General features: G+C 48.1%; 11 protein-coding genes across 11 annotated transcripts; 6 read left to right on the top strand and 5 right to left on the bottom strand.

The window, feature by feature from the left end:
• Window positions 1-11: 11 nt before the first annotated feature.
• FSST1_008231 (uncharacterized protein) lies at window positions 12-776 on the top strand (the record flags this gene model as incomplete). Its single annotated transcript, XM_083225093.1, has 1 exon — window positions 12-776. The coding sequence occupies one exon, from the start codon at window positions 12-14 to the stop codon at window positions 774-776; it is 765 nt and encodes a 254-aa protein (XP_083084192.1).
• A 126-nt stretch (window positions 777-902) lies between these two features.
• Window positions 903-1734, bottom strand: FSST1_008230 (SDR family NAD(P)-dependent oxidoreductase; the record flags this gene model as incomplete). Its single annotated transcript, XM_083225092.1, has 2 exons — window positions 903-1574; window positions 1621-1734. 2 exons carry the CDS (start codon window positions 1732-1734, stop codon window positions 903-905), a joined length of 786 nt encoding a protein of 261 aa, XP_083084191.1.
• Window positions 1735-2155: 421 nt separating this feature from the next.
• On the bottom strand, window positions 2156-3493 carry FSST1_008229 (FMN-dependent dehydrogenase; the record flags this gene model as incomplete). Its single annotated transcript, XM_083225091.1, has 1 exon — window positions 2156-3493. The coding sequence occupies one exon, from the start codon at window positions 3491-3493 to the stop codon at window positions 2156-2158; it is 1338 nt and encodes a 445-aa protein (XP_083084190.1).
• Window positions 3494-4083: 590 nt separating this feature from the next.
• FSST1_008228 (beta-lactamase-like protein) lies at window positions 4084-5279 on the top strand (the record flags this gene model as incomplete). Its single annotated transcript, XM_083225090.1, has 3 exons — window positions 4084-4436; window positions 4485-4625; window positions 4676-5279. 3 exons carry the CDS (start codon window positions 4084-4086, stop codon window positions 5277-5279), a joined length of 1098 nt encoding a protein of 365 aa, XP_083084189.1.
• Window positions 5280-6745: 1466 nt separating this feature from the next.
• Window positions 6746-8542, bottom strand: FSST1_008227 (uncharacterized protein; the record flags this gene model as incomplete). Its single annotated transcript, XM_083225089.1, has 1 exon — window positions 6746-8542. The coding sequence occupies one exon, from the start codon at window positions 8540-8542 to the stop codon at window positions 6746-6748; it is 1797 nt and encodes a 598-aa protein (XP_083084188.1).
• A 751-nt stretch (window positions 8543-9293) lies between these two features.
• FSST1_008226 (general substrate transporter) lies at window positions 9294-11262 on the bottom strand (the record flags this gene model as incomplete). The annotated part of the gene is made up of 5 exons (XM_083225088.1): window positions 9294-9375; window positions 9430-9682; window positions 9735-10765; window positions 10819-11056; window positions 11160-11262. The coding sequence occupies 5 exons, from the start codon at window positions 11260-11262 to the stop codon at window positions 9294-9296; spliced, it is 1707 nt and encodes a 568-aa protein (XP_083084187.1).
• Window positions 11263-11702: 440 nt separating this feature from the next.
• FSST1_008225 (Six-hairpin glycosidase-like protein) lies at window positions 11703-13340 on the top strand (the record flags this gene model as incomplete). Its single annotated transcript, XM_083225087.1, has 1 exon — window positions 11703-13340. The coding sequence occupies one exon, from the start codon at window positions 11703-11705 to the stop codon at window positions 13338-13340; it is 1638 nt and encodes a 545-aa protein (XP_083084186.1).
• A 559-nt stretch (window positions 13341-13899) lies between these two features.
• FSST1_008224 (uncharacterized protein) lies at window positions 13900-15954 on the top strand (the record flags this gene model as incomplete). Its single annotated transcript, XM_083225086.1, has 5 exons — window positions 13900-13980; window positions 14187-14809; window positions 14881-14970; window positions 15026-15118; window positions 15171-15954. 5 exons carry the CDS (start codon window positions 13900-13902, stop codon window positions 15952-15954), a joined length of 1671 nt encoding a protein of 556 aa, XP_083084185.1.
• A 385-nt stretch (window positions 15955-16339) lies between these two features.
• On the bottom strand, window positions 16340-19048 carry FSST1_008223 (glycosyl hydrolase family 3 N terminal domain-containing protein; the record flags this gene model as incomplete). Its single annotated transcript, XM_083225085.1, has 4 exons — window positions 16340-16721; window positions 16775-18205; window positions 18268-18874; window positions 18946-19048. The coding sequence occupies 4 exons, from the start codon at window positions 19046-19048 to the stop codon at window positions 16340-16342; spliced, it is 2523 nt and encodes an 840-aa protein (XP_083084184.1).
• Window positions 19049-19752: 704 nt separating this feature from the next.
• Window positions 19753-20599, top strand: FSST1_008222 (uncharacterized protein; the record flags this gene model as incomplete). Its single annotated transcript, XM_083225083.1, has 2 exons — window positions 19753-20341; window positions 20388-20599. The coding sequence occupies 2 exons, from the start codon at window positions 19753-19755 to the stop codon at window positions 20597-20599; spliced, it is 801 nt and encodes a 266-aa protein (XP_083084183.1).
• A 973-nt stretch (window positions 20600-21572) lies between these two features.
• Window positions 21573-23113, top strand: FSST1_008221 (ergosterol biosynthesis ERG4/ERG24; the record flags this gene model as incomplete). The annotated part of the gene is made up of 3 exons (XM_083225082.1): window positions 21573-22218; window positions 22271-22385; window positions 22438-23113. The coding sequence occupies 3 exons, from the start codon at window positions 21573-21575 to the stop codon at window positions 23111-23113; spliced, it is 1437 nt and encodes a 478-aa protein (XP_083084182.1).
• Window positions 23114-23356: the final 243 nt, after the last annotated feature.

Genomic DNA, 23356 nt, shown 5'->3' with positions numbered 1-23356 from the left:
AACACTACAGAATGGCACCCTCTGGTCTTGCTATCATTATTGGAGCCGGTCCCACCAGCGGCCGAGGTATTGCCCGTGTTCTCGCCCGAGCAGATGGTGGTAACTTCGCCGTAGCTCTTTTGGCTCGCAACGCCGATAAACTCAATGATCTTCGCGACTCTCTCCGCAAAGAGACAAATGGACTTCTCCATGCGTTCCCCACCGATACTCAGCCTGAGAACCTCCGCAAGACATTCCAGGACATTCGCAACCATGATGACTTCAAGGGTCTGAAACTCAAGCTTGCGATATATCACGTCAAACACGCCAACAAAAAGCCTTTTCTCGAAGAAACAGCTGAGGCTTTCAGCGAAAGCATGCAGACGTACACCACTGGCGCTGTAGTCTTTTCACAAGAAGCTTTGAAGCTTATCTACGAGCAGAATGGTGGCCAGACACTCTTGGCTGATACAAACGGCGCCAAGAAGGGAACTATTATCTTCACTGGCACCCTCGGTGCCATGCGGACAAACCCTGGGTATGCTGCCTATGGAGCAACTCGTGCATCGGCTCGGATGGTAGCGCAGGCTATCGCCAAGGAACACAGCAAATACGGCGTACAGTGCGTCCATGCGATTGCGAATGGTCACATTAGGGATGAAGACACCGAGGAAACCAGGACTGGAAAGCATATGAGGGCCGAGGATGTTGGACAGACGTATTTGTGGTTATCGCAGCAGCCCAGTTCGCTTTGGGTCCATGAGTTGGACTTGAGGCCGGCTCAAGAGTCGTTTTAGAAGCTATCTATTATTTATGGATAGTTATGCATGCTTAGAAATGAAAAGATACGCCGTGTTGTAACAGTAGTGCCTAGAGAATGTCCGATTGTTTCCAATATCTGGCCTTGACTTTCTTTCACTCTATCAATACATCTCCAGTCCACCACTAGCAGACAGAGCCTGCCCAGTAATCCAACGACTCTCTTCCGAAGCCAACCAAGCAACAATCTGGGCAACATCATCAACTTCTCCCAACCTGTTGCCTGCCGGAGTCTGCTTCTTCTGCATATCCACAATCTCTTTTGGAATATTATCCAGCAAATCACTCTGCACAGGCCCTGGATTCACCGCGTTGACTGTATGTCCTTCTTCACCAAGTTCCGCAGCCCATGAACGTGTCAGTCCTTCAAGTGCAGCTTTCGAAGCACAATAAAGAGACAAATTCTTGAAGCCGCATCGTGCGCCTACAGACGAGATGTTGATGATGCGCCCGCCGCCCGAGGATGGGAGGTAGGGTTTCACAGCTTGTAGTAGCAGGAGAGGTGCGCGGACATTAAGGTAGAAAATAGAGTCAAAGTCAGATATTGTAAGATCTGTATGAGGTTTGACAATTTCCATGCCGGCGTTGTTGATAAGTATGTCGATTTGGGTACCGAAGGTGGCGACAGCTTGGTGGACTATCTCAACAGGGGCGGATTCCTCCTTGAGATCTGCTTTGACGCCTATGCATTGTGATGGTGGATCAAGAGATGCTATCTTTTCCGATAGTTCACTGACAAGCCTTTCGCTGCTGGGAGAGGTATATGTTGCAATAACCTGCCATCAGTCAGTAATAGTCGATTTGAGTATGGAAGTTGCTCACCTTGGCACCCCTTCTTGCAAGTTCATACGCAAAGCCTGCACCGAGACCACGGGATGCGCCTGTGATGATAGCAACCTTGCCCTTAAGCGTCTGAAAGTTGCGTTGAGAATCCATGATGATTTGTCCGTAACAGTCTCGAGATGATGTTGTGCTCGTAACAGGTTTTACGGACGAAGAAGCGCTTATATAGAAGAATCTGTGATATCATAATCTGGCATAATGTATTCATTACATGGTTCTGTAACCTCAACTCCGATGGCAACGGCGATTTGACGTATGTGGATTTCGGCGATAACCTCTGGCAATACTCTCGCTTAATGTGATTGGCTAATTGGCAAGGCCATGTTTTCGGCGTTAGCACAAAAGATCACTTCCCTGATTTGCCATCATTGCCGCTGCAGATCTTGCCTCCAAGCACGCATGTTTTAAAGTAACAATGGGCGTGTATTATTGAAACTATAAAAAGAAATGATTGTTACATTTAAACAGTACCAAAGACTATCCACCTCAGAGATCGAAAGTAGCCGCTTGTAAATCATAGTTTCGACAGGGGCAAAACCTGGAGATCATCTCTGCTTAGGTCCCGAACGCTCTTCTTACCAACATTTGCGAGCATGTTGTCCATATCTGCGAGCAGGCACTTCAACACATGCTCTACACCCTCCTGTCCACCTGCGGCAAGCCCATACGCATAAGGTCGACCGATGGAAACCGCCTTCGCTCCGAGGGCCAGTGCCTTGAGTATATCTGACCCTGTCCTTATGCCACTGTCGAAGATGATAGTCAGGTTAGAATCCTTGACCTTTTGATCGGCTGCAATCTCGGCGAGAGCGTCAAGTGACGCTACCGCACCATCGAGTTGACGACCGCCATGGTTGGACACAATGATACCATCCATGCCATGTTCAATGGCCAAATGAGCATCGTCGACTGTCTGGATTCCCTTCAGAACAATCGGACCACCCCACAGTTCCTTCAGAATCTTGAGATGCGCCCATTCACGGTATGTGCCCGAGTTGATCACGTCAATCCAGGCTTTCGACTTGACCATCGTTCTCGCATTGGCAAGAACACGTGCAGCACCGTATACGGTGCCAGGCCGCCTCATGATCGACCATAGTTCAGCCAGTTTCTCTCCCACACCTCTTGAATCGTTCTTTTGCATCTCATCAAACATTTTATTAAAGACAGGGTCGGAAAAGCCGATTTGGCAGCCTTGACCCCAAACAAAGGGCAGGTAAGAGGTGTCGAGATCTGTTGGTCTCCAGCCCAGACTGAACGTGTCGAGAGTGACAACGAGGACTTTGTAACCTGACGCTTTCGCGCGAGCGAGGAGACTCGCTGTGACTTCTTCGTACTGGGGCTTGGGCCAGTAAAGTTGGAACCATCGATCGCCATCGGCGTTGGCGTTGGCGACCTGCTCTATTGACCTCGTAGCAGCAGTTGACAGAATCATGGGCACACCAACATTATGACATGCTCTTGCAGTAGCTTCCTCAGCATCGGGATGGAGGATACTCTGCACACCAATCGGTGAAACAAGCAAAGGGCTTTTGTACTTCGTTCCAAACAACTCAACTTCTACATCGCGCCTAGTGACATCAACGAGAAATCGTGGCCTCAATCGATACCGATTAAAGGCGTCAGTATTAGCTTTGGCCGTAGCAGCGCTGCTGGCTGAGCCGAAGACGTAGCCAAAGTTGGCAGCGGGGACCTTTTCCCTAGCCAATGACTCCCATTTTGCGGGGTTCGTAGAGAAGAGAGGAGGCCGGAAGGATTGGTAGATGTCTCGCTGGAAGTTGGAGAAACTGGTGGGATCTGGGAGAGAGAAAGGTTGACTCAATCTTTGAGGATCGACTTCATTATGTGTCATTCTGAGTATTTATGAGACAATTCGTTATGTTGTTATTGTTGTTGTTGAAGATGAAGATTAGGCCATGGACATACATGGTCTGTTGTATGTCTCCTCACGTGGAGTAAGCCGAGGCTGTAGATCCCTCCGCTAAACCTAGTCCTTGTTTGAACACTACGAACTAAAAACAACGTCATGACGTCTTGTTTCCACGCTTCAGCGCAATATTAGAGTCGCCTTTATAAAACGATGCAAAATCTCCTGTGAAAAGTAGTACATGGCAACATCCTTGTTCCTGCACAACCGACAGGCAATTGTTACCAATCTTATGACAAAGCGTTACTGACGTAACGGCGGGAATGGCGGATCGGAATTTCCGGGTAAAGACCGTCTGGTAGAACACAGTTCATAACATCAACCGAACACCTCCACTCACATCTCACGGGTAACATCTGTAATCCAATCATCGGACCGATAAATCTACTGATAATAAGCAGTTCAACATTATGTTATGTCCCGGCACGGAGCATCCGGCTCTTACATCGAGTTATAAAACACCTGCTTTCACCTTCCTCGAAATCCTATCCTTCAACGGTCTCTGAAAGATAGAAATGGCCGAGACACCTTATTTCGACGTGCCATCTGGCGCAGCCACCAGAGTGAGCATCATTGACTCCTCCCTGCGTCTGTCAAGGATGCCTTTACAACACCTTCTGAAACCCGCCATGGCAGGCTTAGACTTTATACCCACAGCAACAACCTGGTCATTCTTGATAGAAAGTTCATCGGGAAAGAAAGCACTCTTCGATCTGGGAGTACCAAAAAACCCACTGGAGAACTTCTCTCCGATGTGGTGCAAGACGATAACCGAGGGAAACTTGGGTGTCGATGTTCCGAAGAATGTCGCAGATATCCTCAAGGACAATCATGTACAGCCTTCAGAAATCGACAGTGTTATTTGGAGGTATGTATTCCTCTGACCACTCAGTTGCATGGCTTATTAATGGGCTAGTCATCATCATTTCGACCACATCGGAAATGTCACAACATTTCCTAATTCCACAGAGCTTGTTGTCGGACAAGGCTTCAAGGAAGCCTTTTGTCCTGGATACCCGAGAAACCCCAATTCCCCTATCAGGGAAGTTGACTACATGTGAGTATCAACACAACATGATTCGTAACAGTAGACTGATAGTTCCAAAGAGGACGAAACTTTCGAGAAATCGACTTTGATAAGAAATCCCTTGTAATCGGACCTTTTCGAGGGTTTGACTTCTTTGGCGACGGCTCTTTCTACCTTATTGATACGCCTGGCCACGCCATCGGTCATGTAGCTGGCCTTGCACGTACAACCAATGATCCGGACACTTTCATTTTCATGGGTGGCGACCTCTGTCACCATGGCGGTGAGATCCGACCATCGCCATACCTCCCAATTCCACAACACCTATCCCAACATCTGTCCCTTCCTGACTCACTACGGCTTCTCTTGTCACGCTGTCCGGCGACTGTACTAGAAGACGTGAACGTAAAGCGTGGTCGCAAGCCTGGGGAAACATTCTTCGACCCAAACATAGGATTTGACATAGAACAGGCTATGGAAACCGTCAAAGAGGCGCAAAAGGCAGATGCTCAAGACCACATCTTTTTCATGTTCGCACACGACATGTCGGTCATGGGCATCGTCGATGAGTTCCCAAGTACTTTGAACGATTGGAAGGCGAAGGGATGGAAAGAGGAGACTCAATGGAGATTTCTGAATGATTTTGAAGAAGCCATCAAGGAGGAATCAAAGCAGAGCGGTTGAAGGTTGCAGGATCAGATGCTACACCTATCCGCCCAACCGACACTACGCCTTCGAGACAAGTTATAATGATGATAATCTCGCCGGGGCTTCAATACTCTCATAATGAAGGGAATCATTGCAACATCCCCCGACGCTCGAGTGTATGAGATCTCCAAGTGAGGCCATCGTCGTCCAAGAATCTGGCCGCGTGGCCTAATGGCTAAGGCGCTAGATTTCGGTTCCCTGTCCATAATCTCTAGAGATTCCAGGTTCGAATCCTGGCGTGGTCGATCTTTTTAATACACTGCTCGGTGCTATTGAATATGGACTATTCTTTTTTCTTTTTCGTTATCACTAGCTATACTACATTTCACTCTCTCTGCATATATAGTTATTTCCTGAGATTAGTAGTTAATAACTGTTTACCTTTATACACTGAGATCTTTCAGGCCTGATCGTAACTGCATTGCTCTTGTACAAATCACATTTTCTCATGCAAGCCAGTGATGAGAGATATTGTTCAACTTTCTACGTTAAGCTTAGTGAGCAGTTGTCACTAAGTGGCATTGAAGCTCCTATACAACAGAGAAGTAAAAAGTCAATATGATATTTCGATCCTGGCATGTCAATCGCTAGTGAAGAGATAAAAGCTTTCTTAATATTATTACTATCTAGATAGTTTAAATAACTGATGGATAGTAAGATAATGCTGACAAGGCTCGCAATAACCATGCCGTCCATCAAATACTCACTGACGAGCCTTTGTGACATGAGAAAAAAAAATGTTTATTAAACTCCATTTGTTGTCACGTTGCCATTTGTTATAGCACTTCCTACATCGTTAACTGGTGTTGGTGGCGGCGCCGGGGTCGCTGATGAGCCTGGGGAAGGCGCACGAGCAATAACGACATCATTCGTGGTCCCGTTTGTCGAGACATTGGTGTTATTGTTCGTAGTAGTCGAGTTTGAACTCATATTTCCAAGACGTACAGTATAGTCTTTCTCTGGAGGTGATATTAAGGCGGTGTTTAGAGGTGTTGGGCGAAGAAAACCAATAATAGTGGCGGTGAGCTAGGGTACCTATATATACATATAGACATGATGTGAATCATTTATCGTTCCCATCGTGAGCCCTTGTAGGACTATCGACATGATTAAACTATAAACAACCATACGTATCACGATGAATATGTCTGTATGTGAACAAACAACTTTGTCTCCATCTACCCTTCTGGGATTATTATGTACATCGAGTTGCAGAGTCTATGCGAATGTTCGTTTCACCTCATCTTCTAGTCCTACTTGCTAACGCAGCTTTTGAATGGCCAACAATCAATAATGAATCGGTCGGGCAGAGATACCATGTTAACATGATCAATTGATTAATCATATTCCAATTTGAAGACACAATATACCTTACGCCTATTTTATCACTTGACTGTCCCACGTCTCATAGTCCGCCATGACGTTGCAGATAAGAGCGCAGTTTAGGTCGCTGCAGAAGGACGAGGTGGGGTCTCTGTTGTTACCAATATTGAAGATGATTCTTGAGTGGTGACAGATTCTATAGATGCAGACGTGACAGATCGTAGCAAGGTAGTGGGAGGCTGTGTTGTGGACTCGACCTCATCCCTACAGGGACAATCCATGCAGGAGAGATCGTGCCAGTAGTAGATTCCCAACTCTTCGGAGTCCTGATTGGGATCATCGGCCATGATAAAGTCGTCATCGTGAACAGCATGGCTCGAAAATCGACAAGACCGGTCCTGGGGGATATGGGCTGCAGACCGACAGCCTGGCGAAAGTGAACACCAAGCAACACACCACGATTGGCTCAACGCCATGGGGTAGTCTCTCGGTTTCTCGACGGCATATCCAACACCATCGGCGCCTGGCCATCGACCTCGGTACTGACAGGTGATGAGACTGCCCCCTTGGGAAGCCGTATTCCATGTGCACCCGTCGTTTAAGGATTTAGGGCACGTAGATACAGGGGGAAGTCTCACAGCAGGACTGGATGGCGACGCAGGTTGAATGGTTTGCGCGGTTGTCTCAGTGGCGAGTGTGGAGGTCGCAGTGACAACAGATCCAGCGTCAGATTTGTCGCCGTCATTACAGGGACAGTTAAAACATGATAGATCATGCCAGTAGTAAACACCTTCAGTGTCAACGTGAGCATCAGGGCCTGGTACGAAATTCGAGTCTTGAATGGCAAACTCGGAAAAGCGACAAGATCGGTCGACTGGATTGTAGGCTGCAGACCTGCAACTGGGAGAAAGTGAGCACCAGCCTACACACCACAGCTGGCTGAGAGGCTCGGGGTAGTTGTCTGGCCGAGGCACAAGTCGGCCTTGTCCGTTAGGACCAGGCCAAGATCCACGGCTTTCACAACCAACCGAGGATCCCTTCCACCAACAGCCTCCGTTAAGGGCCTTGGAACAGAAAGCAGACTCAACCGCAGTTGTGGTAGTTCCCGACATGTGCTCTGACTCGGTTGTTGTAGGCTCGATGGATGATGCTGGCTCAGTAGATGCAGTGGTTTGGGGACTCTCTACAAGAGGAGGATTGGCACCACTGCCATTGTTACCAAAGTCAACAATAAACTGATCAATAGTGTCAGGAGTAACTTTGTTAGAGACAAAAACGGAGTCCAATAGGATAGTAGCACTACCGCCTTCACACTCCATTTGGATTTTGAGAGCAGAGGTGCTCACTTCCGCATCGGCAGTCTCAAGAACTTCCGTCCAATTATTGGAAACGTCACTGCTGGAGATGGAATCATGTGTAAGAGGGGAATTTCCAAATTGAGCAGACAACTGACAATCCGTGACGCCCTGCGATATAACAACTCGATAGTAAAAACGAATAGTATAAATCGTCCCGACCTCGAGGTCACTCATAGTTTGCGACATGCTAACACCAGATCCGACAGCTCGTTTATCAAGACTTGTATTCGCGGCGCTCATCGCACAGGCACCTCGTTCAGTGCTTCCAGGCTCCTCACGTCCTTGACCTCCAACAATTTTCGCATCGTTAATGACATCCCAGTCAGGGACGTTGAGAGGGTCACTTGGATCAATATCGGCCATGTTTCCATTGACAGCCAGGTTTCGGACTGACGTTAGCGTGGCATCGTCGGTGGGAGCCGTTGTGCTGGTTGACTCGGTGGATGAAGAAGCGAGTGTAGGAATCGTGTTGCTAGATCGAGGCTTACAGGCGCTACCTGCGACCCTGTGAGCAGTACTCGACAGGGCGAGAGCTACAAATACTATAGCAGAACGCATCGTGAAAGAGTGTAACAATGGGATTCGGAGAAAGGCATGGATTGCCACCTGGCGGCGGTATCAGTATATAAGGGTCCCGCCTTGGACCACCCTGCTAGGATTCCAGGGATTGAGAGGCTTTATTATACATCGTTTAAGGAACGGGTATCAGCTGAAAGCCAGCAATTATTTCCCTTGAAGCAAATTCCCTTGTCTTTTTTGGGAACTGTGGTGGATCCCCAGAGCGTTCCGGAACTCGATAGTTCACGACGCTATCGAGCCAAGACTCAATAAACCCTGAAGACCCCTGGAGCTAGCTGGCATTATTCCGCCATTTCCGTTACGAAGCAAACGGAGGAAATGATATCATGGTAGAGGCCTGTGTCATAGTTACGAATGCGATTAATATGGAGAAGTAATTCTTGAAAAGAAGAAGAATGGAGATGCAATTCCAACAAAGTGGAAGATGTTCCCTGCCCGCATTGTTTGATTTGACACACAGATCACACGGTGCAGTACCTCGATGGTTGAGACTGGAGATACCAGTATTCCCGAAACCGAGTCGGAAAAGACGACTACTACACGAGTCGTGTGGGGATCGTCGGGAAAAGAGTCTCTTGAAAACTGATTCATATAATTTAGATAAGACCAAAAGGTTGGAGTAGAGAAAGACTATAGTTAAATATATAATAAACAATGTTAAAGCTGCTCTTAAGATCCAAGTAGAAACTATTACAACCTATTGCCTATTATCCTGGATTTTATGCATCTATTAGCCTGTAGTTTGGGTCTTGCTGAACCTCCAAGGTTTAATCTTCCTCTCGAAGAGTTCATCAACTTCAGCTGCAGTACGTCTAAATCTTGTCAGTATATAGTGCTTATGAACCGTTCGATGTTCTGTCACGTACCCTGATGTGTCGGGAAGAAGAAGCCATGTGCCGATAAGGAAGGGTAGTCCGACACCAGCGTAAAACCAGCCAGTCTTGAAACCCCAATTCCACTTATTGGCGTTGACCATATATGGAGTTAGAACATTCATGACGACTCCAGCAACGCAAGTGCACGCAGCGCCAAATCCAGCTGTATAAGGGCGAAGACGCAGGGACGAGATCTCGGCAATGAAACCCCAGCCAGCAGCACCATTGGAGATCATGCCAACATCTAGAAACTTTTAGTGTCATACTATGAACAATTGGTAAATGAAGAGACTTACTCCAGAGACATACAAACAAAACAAAGATGTTTGAAGTCACTGTTGTCCTGGGGACCAGACCAAGAATTCCAATGACTACACAAGATGTCCATGAAAGCGTAGTAGCGTAGCAGGAGATTCGCCTACGACCTATTTTGTCGGCTACCAAAACGACGATCAAGAGCGTGGTAATATTGATTGAAGACGTAATGCATTTGATCGTGAAAGGGTCGGCAAGTCCGGCTTGTTGAAAAAAGTAGGTTCCAAAGGTTGCAAAAAGGGTGAGGCCGATGAATTGCTGTGTAAGGTTCGGCCACAGAGAGATGACAGTTCGGAAGCCATCAATTCCGCGAAAAATGGCATACCAATGCTCCTTCTTCTGCTCAACTGCAATCTCCCTTTCATGTTCAAAGGTCTGCACGATGATCTGGTACTGATGCTCTTCATCATATTCGACGACGCCGCGGTTGAGCCTCAGCAGCTGCTTCTTAGCACGGTCTGCGTTGCCGCGACTGACGCACCAAGCTGGTGACTCTGGGAGGAAGACGTATATGATACACATAATTCCAATCTGAGCCCATTGTGTGTAGATGGGTGTAAGCCAGATGTTGGGGTTCTTTCGGTTCAGTAGTTGAAGAGCGATGTAGGCGAAGAAGGATCCAATCGTCCACCAGAGACTGTAGCACATAAGAAGGCCTCCACGGATACGAGTAGGTGCACACTCAGAGATATATACAGGCAGAGTCGACTGAAGACAGCCAACTCCGACGCCCGCCAGGAGCTTAGCGGCTAACCAAACCGGCCAGGTTCTGGCTAGGGTCTCGCACAAAACACTGCTGACAAGGATGGTCCAATATGTCCACATTGCAGTCTTGCGGCCGTATCTGTCGGACAGGAAGGGAATTGTCAACATGCCGATGATTTGGCCGACAGACATGATGGAACTCCAGCCAGCGAGGATAGGCGCAGTGAGGTATTGGTCTCCGTCGGCGTTGGAGGCGGTTGCAAATTGATGAACGAAACCCTTGTTCGCAATGATGCTGCCGTTAATACTAGCTCAGATTAATAAACGTGCATATGTAGACAAGAGAGACAAGAGGCTTACCCAATCTGATATCCATCGGTGGCAGCACTAAAAGCCGCTGCGAAACAATACGCTGTAGCGACTTTGAAGACCTTGACGGTCTGCCACAAGCTCAGCGACTCGTATCCCGAAGAAAGCTGCCCTGGTCCAACTTTGACGTCGGGGGATTTGAAAGCTTGCTCGACGTGGAATTCGCCAACCCCATCATCGAGGTTGGAGGTATCAGCTCCTTGTTTGGATTTGATGGAAGACATGGCCGCTGGTATCAATAAGGATGTGATTGTTACTGATGTAGGTCGATGGCTGATGGATTTAGATGAATAGGCTGTTGGGTGGTACGGCTTTAAGTATTCTCGTCTGACCCGACAGAATGGATCCAATGCTTTTCCCCATGGGGTTGTTGTGAGGGCTTTGAACGAGATGCCGGGGAGGAAGACCGGGGGCGAAAGGGCTAGCCCGTATCATGAACTAGAGTCTATTCTTCGAGGGCAGCTGAGACTGCATCGTTCTGGTTAAGATTTTAGCCGTCTAGACCTGTTGGACTGTTCGTGATGGGAGCAATTTGTGGTTGTAATGTTTTTCCTGCTGATCCTTTCCTTGAAGCTAGTGCAAGATTATTGAAGCGTTTACTTGGTGGCTGCTTCTAGACCTCTGATGCACCGGGGAGACTCCCCGAAAACTTTCCTCTAATTGGCTAATCAGGTTCTACATGCTCGCGGAGTCTCCCCGACCATTAGTCAAATTCGGATTCAGATTCAGTGACAAGAAGTAGCGGAGAACCATGGCAGTGGAATATTTTATCAGTCTCGGTTGATCTTGGAGCGAGAATTATTGTTGTTGGGCTTTTTCTTTATCAGTCGCCGAGGACGATTGATCCTCTGTTTGCTTCATTGACTCAAGACAATATGGTTCAGGAAACAAACAATCCCAACCCTGCAACCATGGTTCAAACCTTTGAGCATATCGCCCAAGGCTTACTCCCCAAACTCCATCGTTGCGTCCGAGTTCCCAAGAGTATAATCAGATTCGAGAGTAACAGCCCGTCGTTTTTTGGCGTCGAGGCTCGTACTGTTGGCTATGACATTAACAACCTCTCCTCCCTATCTTGGGGAAGAGGCTCCGATTTTATCCTCGATTTCGGCATCCATATGGTCGGATTTCTCTCATTTCACATGGACTACGTCGGCAAAAACATGGACGCTCCATGTCGGCTACGCCTCACCTTTGGCGAGTCGCCCATTGATGTGACGATGGATATGAATAATGTGAACACCTGGATCAGCACCGCCTGGCTCCCTGATGAGATCATTAATATCGACACATGTCCGCAGACAATAAACCCACCCCGCCGTTATTCCTTTCGATACCTGCGTGTCCAAGTCATTGATACCTCCCCCAAGTTCAAGGTATCGTTCTCGAACGTACAATGCGAATCAGTCAGCGCGGTCAGTCAAGACCATCAGATCGATGCGGTCGAGTTCCCCGATCCTCTTCTGCAGGATATCGACCACGTCTGTATCTCCACGCTACGAGACTGCATGCAGACTGTATTCGAAGACGGCCCAAGACGAGATAGAAGGCTCTGGATTGGCGATCTCCGCCTACAAGCTCTAGCAAACTACAGCACATTCCGGGACTTCAATCTTGTCAAAAAATGTCTTTTCCAGTTCGCAGCAGTCCAACATGAAGATGGCTCTTTACCAGCTTGTATCTTTGAAAGGCCCACGTTAATGGCTTCGACAGACTACATCGCTGACTATGATGCTCTATTTGCTGCTATTGTCTATGACTATGTTCAAGCTTCTGAGGACACGGAAACTGGGCATCTGCTTTGGAAGACTGTTCTCGACTGCCCAAAGAGACTGCTGCGCAACCTCAATCCCACCACGTATGTTTTCGAGGCCGAACGGAGCAAACATCACATATTTCTCGACTGGGCAAAAGGCCTTGATAAGAGTGCGGGAGCACATGGCGTGCTGCTTTATTGTCTCAAGGTTACGAACAAGCTCGCTGTGTTACTGAAAAAGCAGCCTCCGTACAGCGAAACGATAAGTAACATGACAGACGCTGCACATGCGTTCCTCAAGGATGGTGTCTTTGTGTCTGGAGAAACTCAGCAAGTAAGCTACGCGTCCGCGGCGTGGCTAGTTCTATGCGAGGCTTTCCCTCCAGAAGTCTCTCGTCAGGCTTTTCTCGCCACTCTTACACATCCAGATGCTGTGAAGCCACTCACGCCTTATCTGTGGCATCACGTTTGCGACGCCCTCGCGGTGCTAGAATGTTACGGTGAGTGTCTTGATCTGATCAGATCTTATTGGGGCGGAATGGTGGAAGCAGGGGCAGATACGTTCTGGGAATGTTACGACGCGCAGGATTGTATGGCGGGTCCATACGGGGATGTACGTAACAACAGTTGGTGCCATGCTTGGAGCTGTACCCCGACATATCTGCTTAGGACGACGCTGCGCGATACTGTCAAGGCGACAGGAGTGGGTAGGGTCACCATGGATGAGCTGGATCAACGATGGATCAAAAGATCTTGATGTGACGTTGTGTCATGATTCCCAATGAGCCGAGAACAAATTACAAAAGAGAATCATCGCCATAAGTCATCACTGGGTGGTAACGGACCCAAATTGGGTTTACCCAAGACATCCCAGATTTATCAACCTCGTGAAAAGTAAACTGTGCTTATAAAGACTTGAACTAGGAAAAGATTGGTGTAAATTTTCGGCTGTCTACAATGATACAGTTAAGCGTCTGTATTAACAAACGTGTCCAAGTACTATGCTAGATGCTCATCCAGTACTATCAATTCAAGACGTGGATTTAGGGTAGGCCATCAACGCGGAGTTCACTGGTAATGACATCAACTAAACTAAAATTACAGTACTAAGCCCGACTAAACTAGCAGGCCCCAGCTTTTTGCTGCAGCTTATAAACCCTGCACATGCTCGGGGAGGACCCGAACTCTGTTCTCTCTCCTCTATACCCTCTCCCATGATGCAGTTCCAAGCCCACATTCAGGACGATACTTCACAAGGTCCCAACCGCCCAAACAAGAAAGCTCGACTGGAACGGAGTGCCCCACAGCTAAATACCATGGACAGAGAGTCTAGGGATATTAATTCCTCGGGCAGCGGCACCCAGCCTCCAAGAAGACGCGTTGCCGTAGCGTGCAAAGTGTGTCGCTCGAGGAAGACGAAATGCGACAGCCGCTGGCCAATTTGCAGCTACTGTGAAAAGAGTAACTCAGAGTGCCGATATGATACTATAGACTCAACAGACCGTCCCTTGTACGCCTTATTGTTCCAGATTCAAATGTGATTGCACAAAGAAACTGACAAAGATCTCTTTTCGACTAAAGAAGCCATGATTTGGGTGTGCAGATCTTGCAGGCCATCCAGGACTTAGCACAGGATGTGAAAGAACAACGTTCGCCAGGCCCATCCAATACATCATTCCAAGCACACCAGCCAACAAGACATAGCGAAGCCGACTCCTTGGTCAACTTGACCACCACACCACAATCTATCTCAGCTCCCGAACGCCACGTCGAAAGATTCTCCGAAGGACTCGATAGTATTTTGACCTGGAACGTGTTTCCATCAGGGATAGACCCTATCCTCGTGGATAACGGAAGCTTCATGGCTATGCCCGACGAGCTCCCCCCATTAGGTTTCTCAGAGCTAAAGAAGTTACAGAAAAGCTATCTCAGTACCGTTCACAGCGTCAACCCCATTCTGGATGTCGCTATTCTCGACCAGTATGTCGCAAAGGTCTCCGAAAATGGCTTGGATTGGTCGACGCAGACGTGTCTTGTTGCCCTTGTATGCGCCATCAGCGTGTTGTGTCAGGACCCGCATGTTGAGACGCCAAGGAGTCAAAACAGTTGGGATTCTGAGCAAACCACCGATATTGCTTATAGGTACTGGAGCGTTGCGTGCAAAAGGCTTGGGCTAGCGATGAGTCACAACACATTGGAGTCTGCCCAGTGCTTATGCTTAGCAGGGTAAGATGGGGGACATGCCTCTTCTTGTTCTCGAACTTATGCCGAGATGATCATACTGACGTGAGTTGCAGTATCTGGTTTATGTGTAATTTACAGCCCGTCGAGGCTTGGAGGTATTTCACCATGGCAGGAAACTCCTGTTACTCTGCAGTTTGGGCCAGGTAAGATATACATATGGCTTCTAAACACCGGGACCAATGCTGACATTGCTAACAGGGAATCCACCATGCCGGTTGGGCCCCAGAGTTCCCCTTCCAGTCCACAAGCAATTAAGCAAAGCATTTTCTACACGGCATACAAATCGGAAGTGTACGTGAGCAGCTGTGTCTGTCTGTACGTCTAATTGCTAACCACATGGTAGCGAGATTCGCTATGAAATACCTAGTTTGCCTGGGTCAATACTGGAACACATCGAAGATCGCCTCACGTTTCCATCGCCGCCTGCAGCAGATTGCTTGTTCGACGAGACCATAGCCTGGTATTACTTCCTTGCAGACATAGCCGCTCGCCACTTGATTAACCGCATCGTCGACGCCAAGGTCGAATTTTCTGATTGCCCGAGCGAAGCGCAGGCCAGGTCATTACTACGATCATATGAGGTTTTCGGCTCACAGCTTCAAGACTGGTACCTATCCCTACCGCCAGAGATATCGTTCCCACCCCCGGATGAAAGTATCTGTCCTGAGTCGAATCTTTACAAAAGAATCCTTCGTTCGCGGTATCTCTTTGTTAAAGAGCTTCTGTGCCGGCCATTCGTACGACTGTGTCTTAACTACGCCCTTACACTACCTGCCGCTCTGGATGATGAGATTGTCAGTATAGCCTCACTGGGCCTGCGGTACTGTGCCTGGAGACTTAGAGCTGTGGATCGAATGAATAAGCTTGATCATGGACTATGGATATGGATTCGAAATAGCACTGCTTGCTCCATGATATTGATTGGTGCTGCTCGGAGCCTCCAGTTCCAGTCCCTCACTACATCCGGGCGACTGGTTTTGCCACAAGATTGGCGAGAGATTGTTGTTGCTTTCTTACATGGACTTGAGAAGTATTCTAATGAAGTCAGGGGCGGTGTAGCTGCATGCTATCAACTTGTGACATGGGGCCTTGATGGGTTTCAGCCAACCTCACCGGAAAGTATTTGACCATTTTTTAAGATGGAAAAACTGCAAAGCAATTATTCTGGTAAATTTAGCGACGTCGATCTAACTTATACTTTGCCACTGTTCTTAGATGTTCCCTAAGATATAACAATCATGAATACGCCAATGACATGTACAAATCAGAATAGTCGATATTTTATTGTAGATTGCTTAGAATGCCACGATCAAATGCCAGGTAATCACGACTTTAGTATCTAAGTATATTGAACTTGAACTTGTTACATATTAGCTTCAGAGTGTTATCTCAATAGGGAGAAGCCAAGTCAAGTTTAAAAGTAACAAGAAAGGATAATAACTAAACTGTACTGATAGCTAAGTCTATGCAAAGGCGTTTCTAGATTTCCTCCCGTGCTATCCAACACAATCCTCAAAGCCCACTCCATCTACTAGTTTCTCGCACAGGCAAATCTCCTTCAAGCAAAATTTCCTTACTACTCGATCCTACTAATACCTTATACACACCTCTCTCACTCACCCAGCAATGTAATTCCTCATCCCAGAACGATGTGGTGAGTCGATCCAGTGGAATCTCCACCCTCCGAGCCTCACCAGGCTGCAGATATGTTTTCTTGAAACCCTTCAACTCTTTCTTAGGTCTCTGGATGGAAGACGTGGCCTCGTCAGCGGCGATGTAAAGCTGAGAGACTTCAGCTCCAGGCACAGAACCAGAGTTGGTGATTTCGAAGCTCACGTGAGAGGATGCGACGTTCAGCTTGTCGTACGTAAACGTGGTGTAAGAGAGACCATGGCTGTAAGTGTCATGTTAGTTTTCCTCGAGCATAGTGGTGTTTTGTTCACTCACCCAAAAGGATATAGTACGTCTCGATCGACCTTTTCGTAGTACCGATAGCCAACATAAATATCCTCGCCGTAGATAACACGCCCCCTCTCACTACCAAAGTTCAAGAACGTGGGTGTATCTTGTAGACGGCGTGGAAATGAAAGCGGGAGTTTTCCATTTGGGCAGGTTGCGCCAAATAAAACATCAGCAATACCGTTTCCAGTCTCGTTCCCAGCTAGCCAAGCATGTAAATGGGTCTTGGCCTTTTCAGCCCACAGCATGCTGAATGGAGTGCCGCTCTGTGTCACAACGATAGCGTTTGGAACCGCTGCCAAGACGGCCGAGGCAAGTTGAGGTAGCGACCCAGGAAGATCCATGTGAGGCCTGTCAAAGCCTTCAGATTCTTGATCACTCGTCATCCCAACACACAGAATGGTCACGTCTGACTGCAGAGCTGCTGAGACGGCTTTTTGGATGCCGACTTCAGGGTCAACAGAACTCGCTAGACCAACTCTTCCAGCTCCACCGCCAAAATTCACCACGCCTGGCTTGACGACCTTCGAAGATGGTGCACTTTCATACTCAACAGTGATGCGGTACTTCTGACCTTGAACAAGATACATCTGAGCCTTTTCCTCAACAGTTCCTTTGCCGAAGAAGAATGTACCGCCTCGCTGGACAAGACTGTTATCGATCAAGAGCTGGTCATCGACAAAGAGTCGCGCAGAGCCATAGACTGCCAGGCCAAACTCAAATAGTCCGGATTCTTGAATGACAAGATCACCTTCTACAGTTGCGTAGAAAAGCTTATCTAGTTTCGGATGCGAGTAGCCCATAAGAAGCCAAGATGAATCAGGCAGATGGCTCTGGTCGACAATATCGCGCTCGGGTACACTGGGGCTCTGACTGTAGAAGCGTATTCGCATTCCTGGTGATCCCTCTGGCGTGGTGATCATATTGTCTTGTAGGAGAGGATTCCACCCATTTGCTGGAGCACCGACTTCATATCGTACCTCAACGTCAGGCGGTAGCTGGGCCACGATTCCTTCGTAGGGAGAAACAGTGTAGTAAGGTTGAAGATGGGCAGAGCCACCTCCACAGAACGAAGTAGTCTTCATGTTTGGTCCGATCAAAGCAATCCTTTTGAAAGATCTCTTAAGGGGCAGTTGGTTACCTTCATTCTTCAACAAGACAACGCTGTCGCCGGCGAGCTTTCGGTTGAGCTGCCTGTCCTCAGGAAAGTCGCGTCCTCCTTCCTCCACAGCGACAGGAACCTTTGTGCATCTCTGGATGAATTCGAGAACGTTTCTTGCTCGAGTATCTATGGTTGATCGAGATACTTTTCGATTGGACACTGCAAGGTCGAGAAGCTGGCCGCGTTGCCTCGTTGGCCCCGGCATCTCGAGATCCAACCCTGCATTAATGGCCTCGGTTGTAGAATAAGTGCCGAACCTAGAGCAAGGATAAGTGTTAGTATCAGCCACAGTTTGAGAGGTTGGATGATTGCTGCGTACCAATCGCTCATGATCAGACCCTTCCATTGCCACTCTTCACGGAGCAAAGCATCGAGATAATCCGGGTTCTCTGAAACATGTTTGCCATTGACTTTATTATAGCAAGCCATAACACCCCCTGGCGCTGCATCACCAAGCGCGATCTGGAAAGGAAGCATATGAACCTCCCTCAACGCACGCTCACTAGCAACAACGTTGACGCCAACTCTTTCATGCTCTTGATCATTCGCAAGCCAATGCTTGATGACCGATACAACGCCTGTCGACTGCACGCCTTTGATGTAAGCAGCAGCTAGTTTGCCTGTTGCATAGGGATCCTCTGCCATTGACTCGAAGCCGCGGCCACCCAGAGGAGAGCGCTGAATACAGACAGTAGGACCTAGCCAGCAGTGTACGCCTTTAGCTATGCACTCGTTACCTATCAGTTTGCCTGCCTTGTATAGCAGATCCTGGTCCCAGGTAGCTGCTAGGCCGGTTCCGCAAGGTAGACATGCTGCTGGCACGCCGTCGACGAATTTTGTTCCTCGTACGCCGTTTGGGCCGTCGCTGACACGCACGGATGGGACGTTGAATGCTGGGAGAGGGTTCGTGTGCCAAAAGTCTCGGCCTGAAGGAGAAAGGAAGTTAGTAAGGCGAGACTCTTGGGCGAGAGAAAAGATTGCAGACTTGGTTACTTACCAGAGAGTAAAGATATCTTGTCAGAGACAGATGCGTTGTGGATCACATGTTCAACGTCAAAATCGTTGTGAACATTATCAGCTGTTGGTCGTTTCAAAACCATGGTTATGTAAAGATCCGCGCGTTGGGACACTAGAATATCTAAGGGATACACAAGACCTGAAAAGGGCTAAGGCAATTGCCAAACTTATATATTGCGCAGAGGGTAAACATTACCTGGGCCGATCTCAAGGTCTTACCAAGTATGGCAGGGACATATTCAAGTCGGGATAACCCCGATGGAGTCAGTGACTGTATGAGGAAGTGTCGGGTAGCCTCCCCGATCAACCAAGGCACCTCTTGAACAAATACAAATATGTTATAGTCTTAAACATTATTAATAGTTAAGCTATTAATTACCAATCAGTAGTTTAGGATAATAACCAGCGAATCCATACTATTTTTTATTTACTTTCTGTTATTATTTTTTTATTCTCTAGTGCAACACTACTGGTGCTTCAGCAGTCATTACCACCTAAAGTAACTTGAAATTGCTCGGATAATGGCATTTTATCATGGTCCATTTTCTTCAGCCGCAGAGATGATCCCGGAAACAAACCCTGTTTTTCCCCACTGATGCCTGAACCGGACTCTGATAGCGCACTATCAATGTCAATCCCAAGCGACACAATTGGTTCAACGGTGTAATCGGGTATTCCTTCATTGGGGAATGGCCGAGCGTGAATCTGGTACATATTAACGGCCATCCTCCATGTCAAACTTGACATTTCTTTCTCATTTCCAATCTTTGTCAAATCAACGTCAACCATGAAGGTCACCAACGTTATCTTGTCTTTCCTTGCCTCTCAGGCGACGGCTCAAGTCATTGATATCCAAATTGGCGACACCGCGGCGCTTGGCCTTATGCGAGAGGCCGCTCAAGCCGAAAAGAGTGGTGACCAGGCTCGTGCTGCCGAGCTCCGCGATCTATTGAGCAAATCGCGTGGTCCTTCGCGAGAGGGAACCCGATGGAAGACTGAGTGTTCCGTCAGCTCCAACATCAATGTAGAGATTTACGTCGTTCCCGACCCTTCACACGCTCCCAAAGAGATCGCCTGGGCAATGGATTACCTCGACAAATACTGGACAACCGACGACGGTGGTGAACTTCCCTACCCCGGTGACTTCGATCGTTTCATGCACTCCGACGGCTTCAGAATCCTTCGCACCGACTATAAGGATCTGCCCTGGGCTGTTCGCAAGTATAGAGAGGAACTTCTTAAGGAGGGTACCAAGATGGAGCGCAAGTTTATCGCTGAGCTGGATGGAGTAGCCTTCTTTGCTCCTGGCGTTGTGACTTGGCTTGCACCTCTGTTTGCAGGCAATGATGTCAAGCCTGGCCAGAATGCTTGCCAGGGTAAGTGACTTCCGAGGACACAAAAGACAAAGCTGACAGGTTGTAGATGAACTCGTTGACTTTAGCAACTGGGATAAGACGAAAACCGGATCTGAGGATGTCAAGTTTTCGTTCAACTATGGCGGTAGAATACAAGTCGGAAACTCCATTGGTATTCAAGTGAATGCAAAGAAATCTGTGAAGCAAGACTCCGCCAGAAGGACGGAAGAGTCAACCAAGAAGGTAGCTGAGAGCGAGGCCGAGGCTGGTGAGCTGTAATGCAGGTTGAAAGTAATCATAACTATCTCATATCGCATAGTTACACCAACTAGAGTCTCTATTCTGTTAGTCACAAAGGCAGTCCTTGACGCGGGATGATGTGGAAGAGTGAAACGCCATCAGAACATCTGAATGTGCAGTGTTGCTTTGCCAGGGTTTGGAAGAGTAAGCCTGTGAGAGTCTCTGTTTCGTGCACGCAACCAGTCAATTAAAACATATTTCAATTCTTCGTTTCTTGCTCAAGTGTTAGAGTCACTGCGATAACTGAATTAAGTTATGCAAAGAATGGGTAGCTGTGCTGCAGGGTCTCACTGGTGCGACGCCAATGCATTCCAGCGCAGAGGTCTCAAGATCGTCGCAAGCAACATCTTGGCACTTGACATCTCACATTTGGAGGCGGTCAGTCCCCAATACGACCCCGGCAATGCAGTCCAGACCAATTACTCTCACTTCTTCAGCGTCACCACAAAGTCGTGTTACCATTCATTGACTCTAGTAACTACTCGTTGAGCCAACATCTGAAAGTAGTCGCCTTACGTTCTAGACGCCCACGATCAAACGCAGACGATTTGAGTGCTGTAATTGATGGGGATGCTACGTAGCTTACTTAGCGTATAAGCATGTCTCATTGCCTGGCAAGCTTGGCATGGCTTTCTCTCAACCAAACACAAAATCTCACAACAGCACGCGTGTCAATTTGCATAACTCTAACGCAAACCATGAAATACAAAACTTTCCATTTTCTAGTCCCACAAATGCACCCGTCATGCACCCGCTTCCGCCCATCAATGACGATGTTATCCAGGCTGCCCCCCAGCCACTAATAGTGCGGTGATCATTAGCTCATTCCCCTCGTGTCTATCTCTGTACTACCAACACCATTTGTTCTCCCCTCCTTTCCAGACGCGTCTTTACTTTTGCTTTTTCACCATCTATTTGTTTCGACGCGTGTCGAAAAAAGTATCGAGAAGCGATGGCACCAAGCACTGATAGTCTGTCACAGACAGGCTCTACGACTACGATTGTTAGACCGCGGAAACAGAGGCCAATTGAGGCCACAGAGCTCTCGACCAAGGACCAGACCTTGACCGATGCAGACGCTTGGGGTCGTGCAGGACTTGGACGGTCGTGGCTGCGTTCTCTTGTTGGAGCTTCGCCGCTGTTTCTTGCACCAATTGGATCGGTATCCATCTTCATTACGCTTGCCCAATACGAAGGATCATTCTCACTCTTTACAGCAGCAGTGAAAGAGCAAGGCTTCTGGAATATCTGCGCGCAGTACGGGCCTCAAATCACCCTCAAGGGTATTGCGGCAGTGGTATTCTGGCTCGCCGTCCAGGCACTTCTGTACATCTTTCTCCCCGGAGAAAACCACCAGGGACAGCTTACACCGGCTGGATATCTTCTTGACTACAAGATCAATGGCCTCTCAGCCTGGATCGTGACGCATCTCCTGTATGGCGGCCTCAGCTGGTTTGGGATTTTGGATCCTGGTTTCATACCCCGCAACTGGAGCACTTTGATTGGGGCTATGAACTTGGCTGGCTTTGTTATCTCGGCACTTGCTTTTGTCAAAGCGTACGTGGTGCCGTGTCATCCAGAAGATAGAAAGTTCAGTGGTATGCTTTCTGGACCGAAGCTTTCGTTATCAAACTCTAACCAACGGGCTAGGATCCGCTTTATATGACTTTTTTATGGGAATTGAGTTGAATCCACGACTCGGCGATAAATTTGACCTCAAGCTGTTCAGCAATGGTCGCGCTGGAATGATGGTGTGGACTTTGATGTAGGTTGGCTGTAGCACCCTTTCCGCATCAGTTTGCTAACATGTGGTACAGAGACTTCTCCAATATGGCTTATCAGTACCAAAATCAGGGGTACGTTGAGCTATCTCTAATTCTAGTGACAGCACTTCAAACGCTTTACGTGCTGGATTTCTTCATTAATGAATCATGGTACCTTCGGACGATCGACATTGCTCATGATCATTTTGGCATGTATCTGATCTGGGGCTGCTTTTGCTTTCTGCCGACAACATACACGATACAAGGGCAATATCTTGGTCTTTACCCATCGTCAGCCTCGACGTCCTACCTTGCATTCTTCTTTACCCTCGGAGTAGCAGGCTATGTGCTCTTCCGTGTTGTCAATCACCAAAAAGACATGGTCCGCCGAACAGGGGGTAAATGCACCATCTGGGGTAAGCCGGCCGAGTGCATCTCAGCACGCTTCCGAACATCGGATGGCAGACAACACACGAGCTTGTTGCTCTGCAGTGGCTTCTGGGGCTGGTCCCGGCATGCAAACTATGTAGGGGACCTGTTGCTCAGTTTTAGTTCGTGTGCACTGGTCGGTAGCACAAAGGCTGTGGTGTGGTGGTATGCCTTCTGGATGCTTGTGTTGCTTGTTCATCGGTGCATACGTGATGAGAAGAGATGTTCAGTGAAGTATGGAGACGCCTGGACTGAATACTGCAAGCGCGTACCTTGGCGATTTATTCCTGGCATCTGGTAAAATGGAAGGTTTTGGGGGGATTTATTTCGTGCGGGGATGAGCACTGAGATATAGGTGTTGTGAATAGAAGGCGTGCTTTGTATGGTGTTCCAAGATTCCATAGCCTCTATTGCTTTCTAGACAGAATATACCTGAAACCGTATTGCAGGTAGGTTCTAGATACTGATTTCCAGCTCGGAACAGACCCAATGATTCTTCAGGTCTTATCAATGACGCCCGGCCGCGTTTGGGACATGCATGAGG

The sequence above is a fragment of the Fusarium sambucinum genome, chromosome II (assembly GCF_050947815.1).
Source record: "Fusarium sambucinum isolate potato_lamoka chromosome II, whole genome shotgun sequence".
NCBI lineage: Eukaryota > Fungi > Ascomycota > Sordariomycetes > Hypocreales > Nectriaceae > Fusarium > Fusarium sambucinum.
This window is presented reverse-complemented; position numbering and strand designations above follow the sequence as displayed.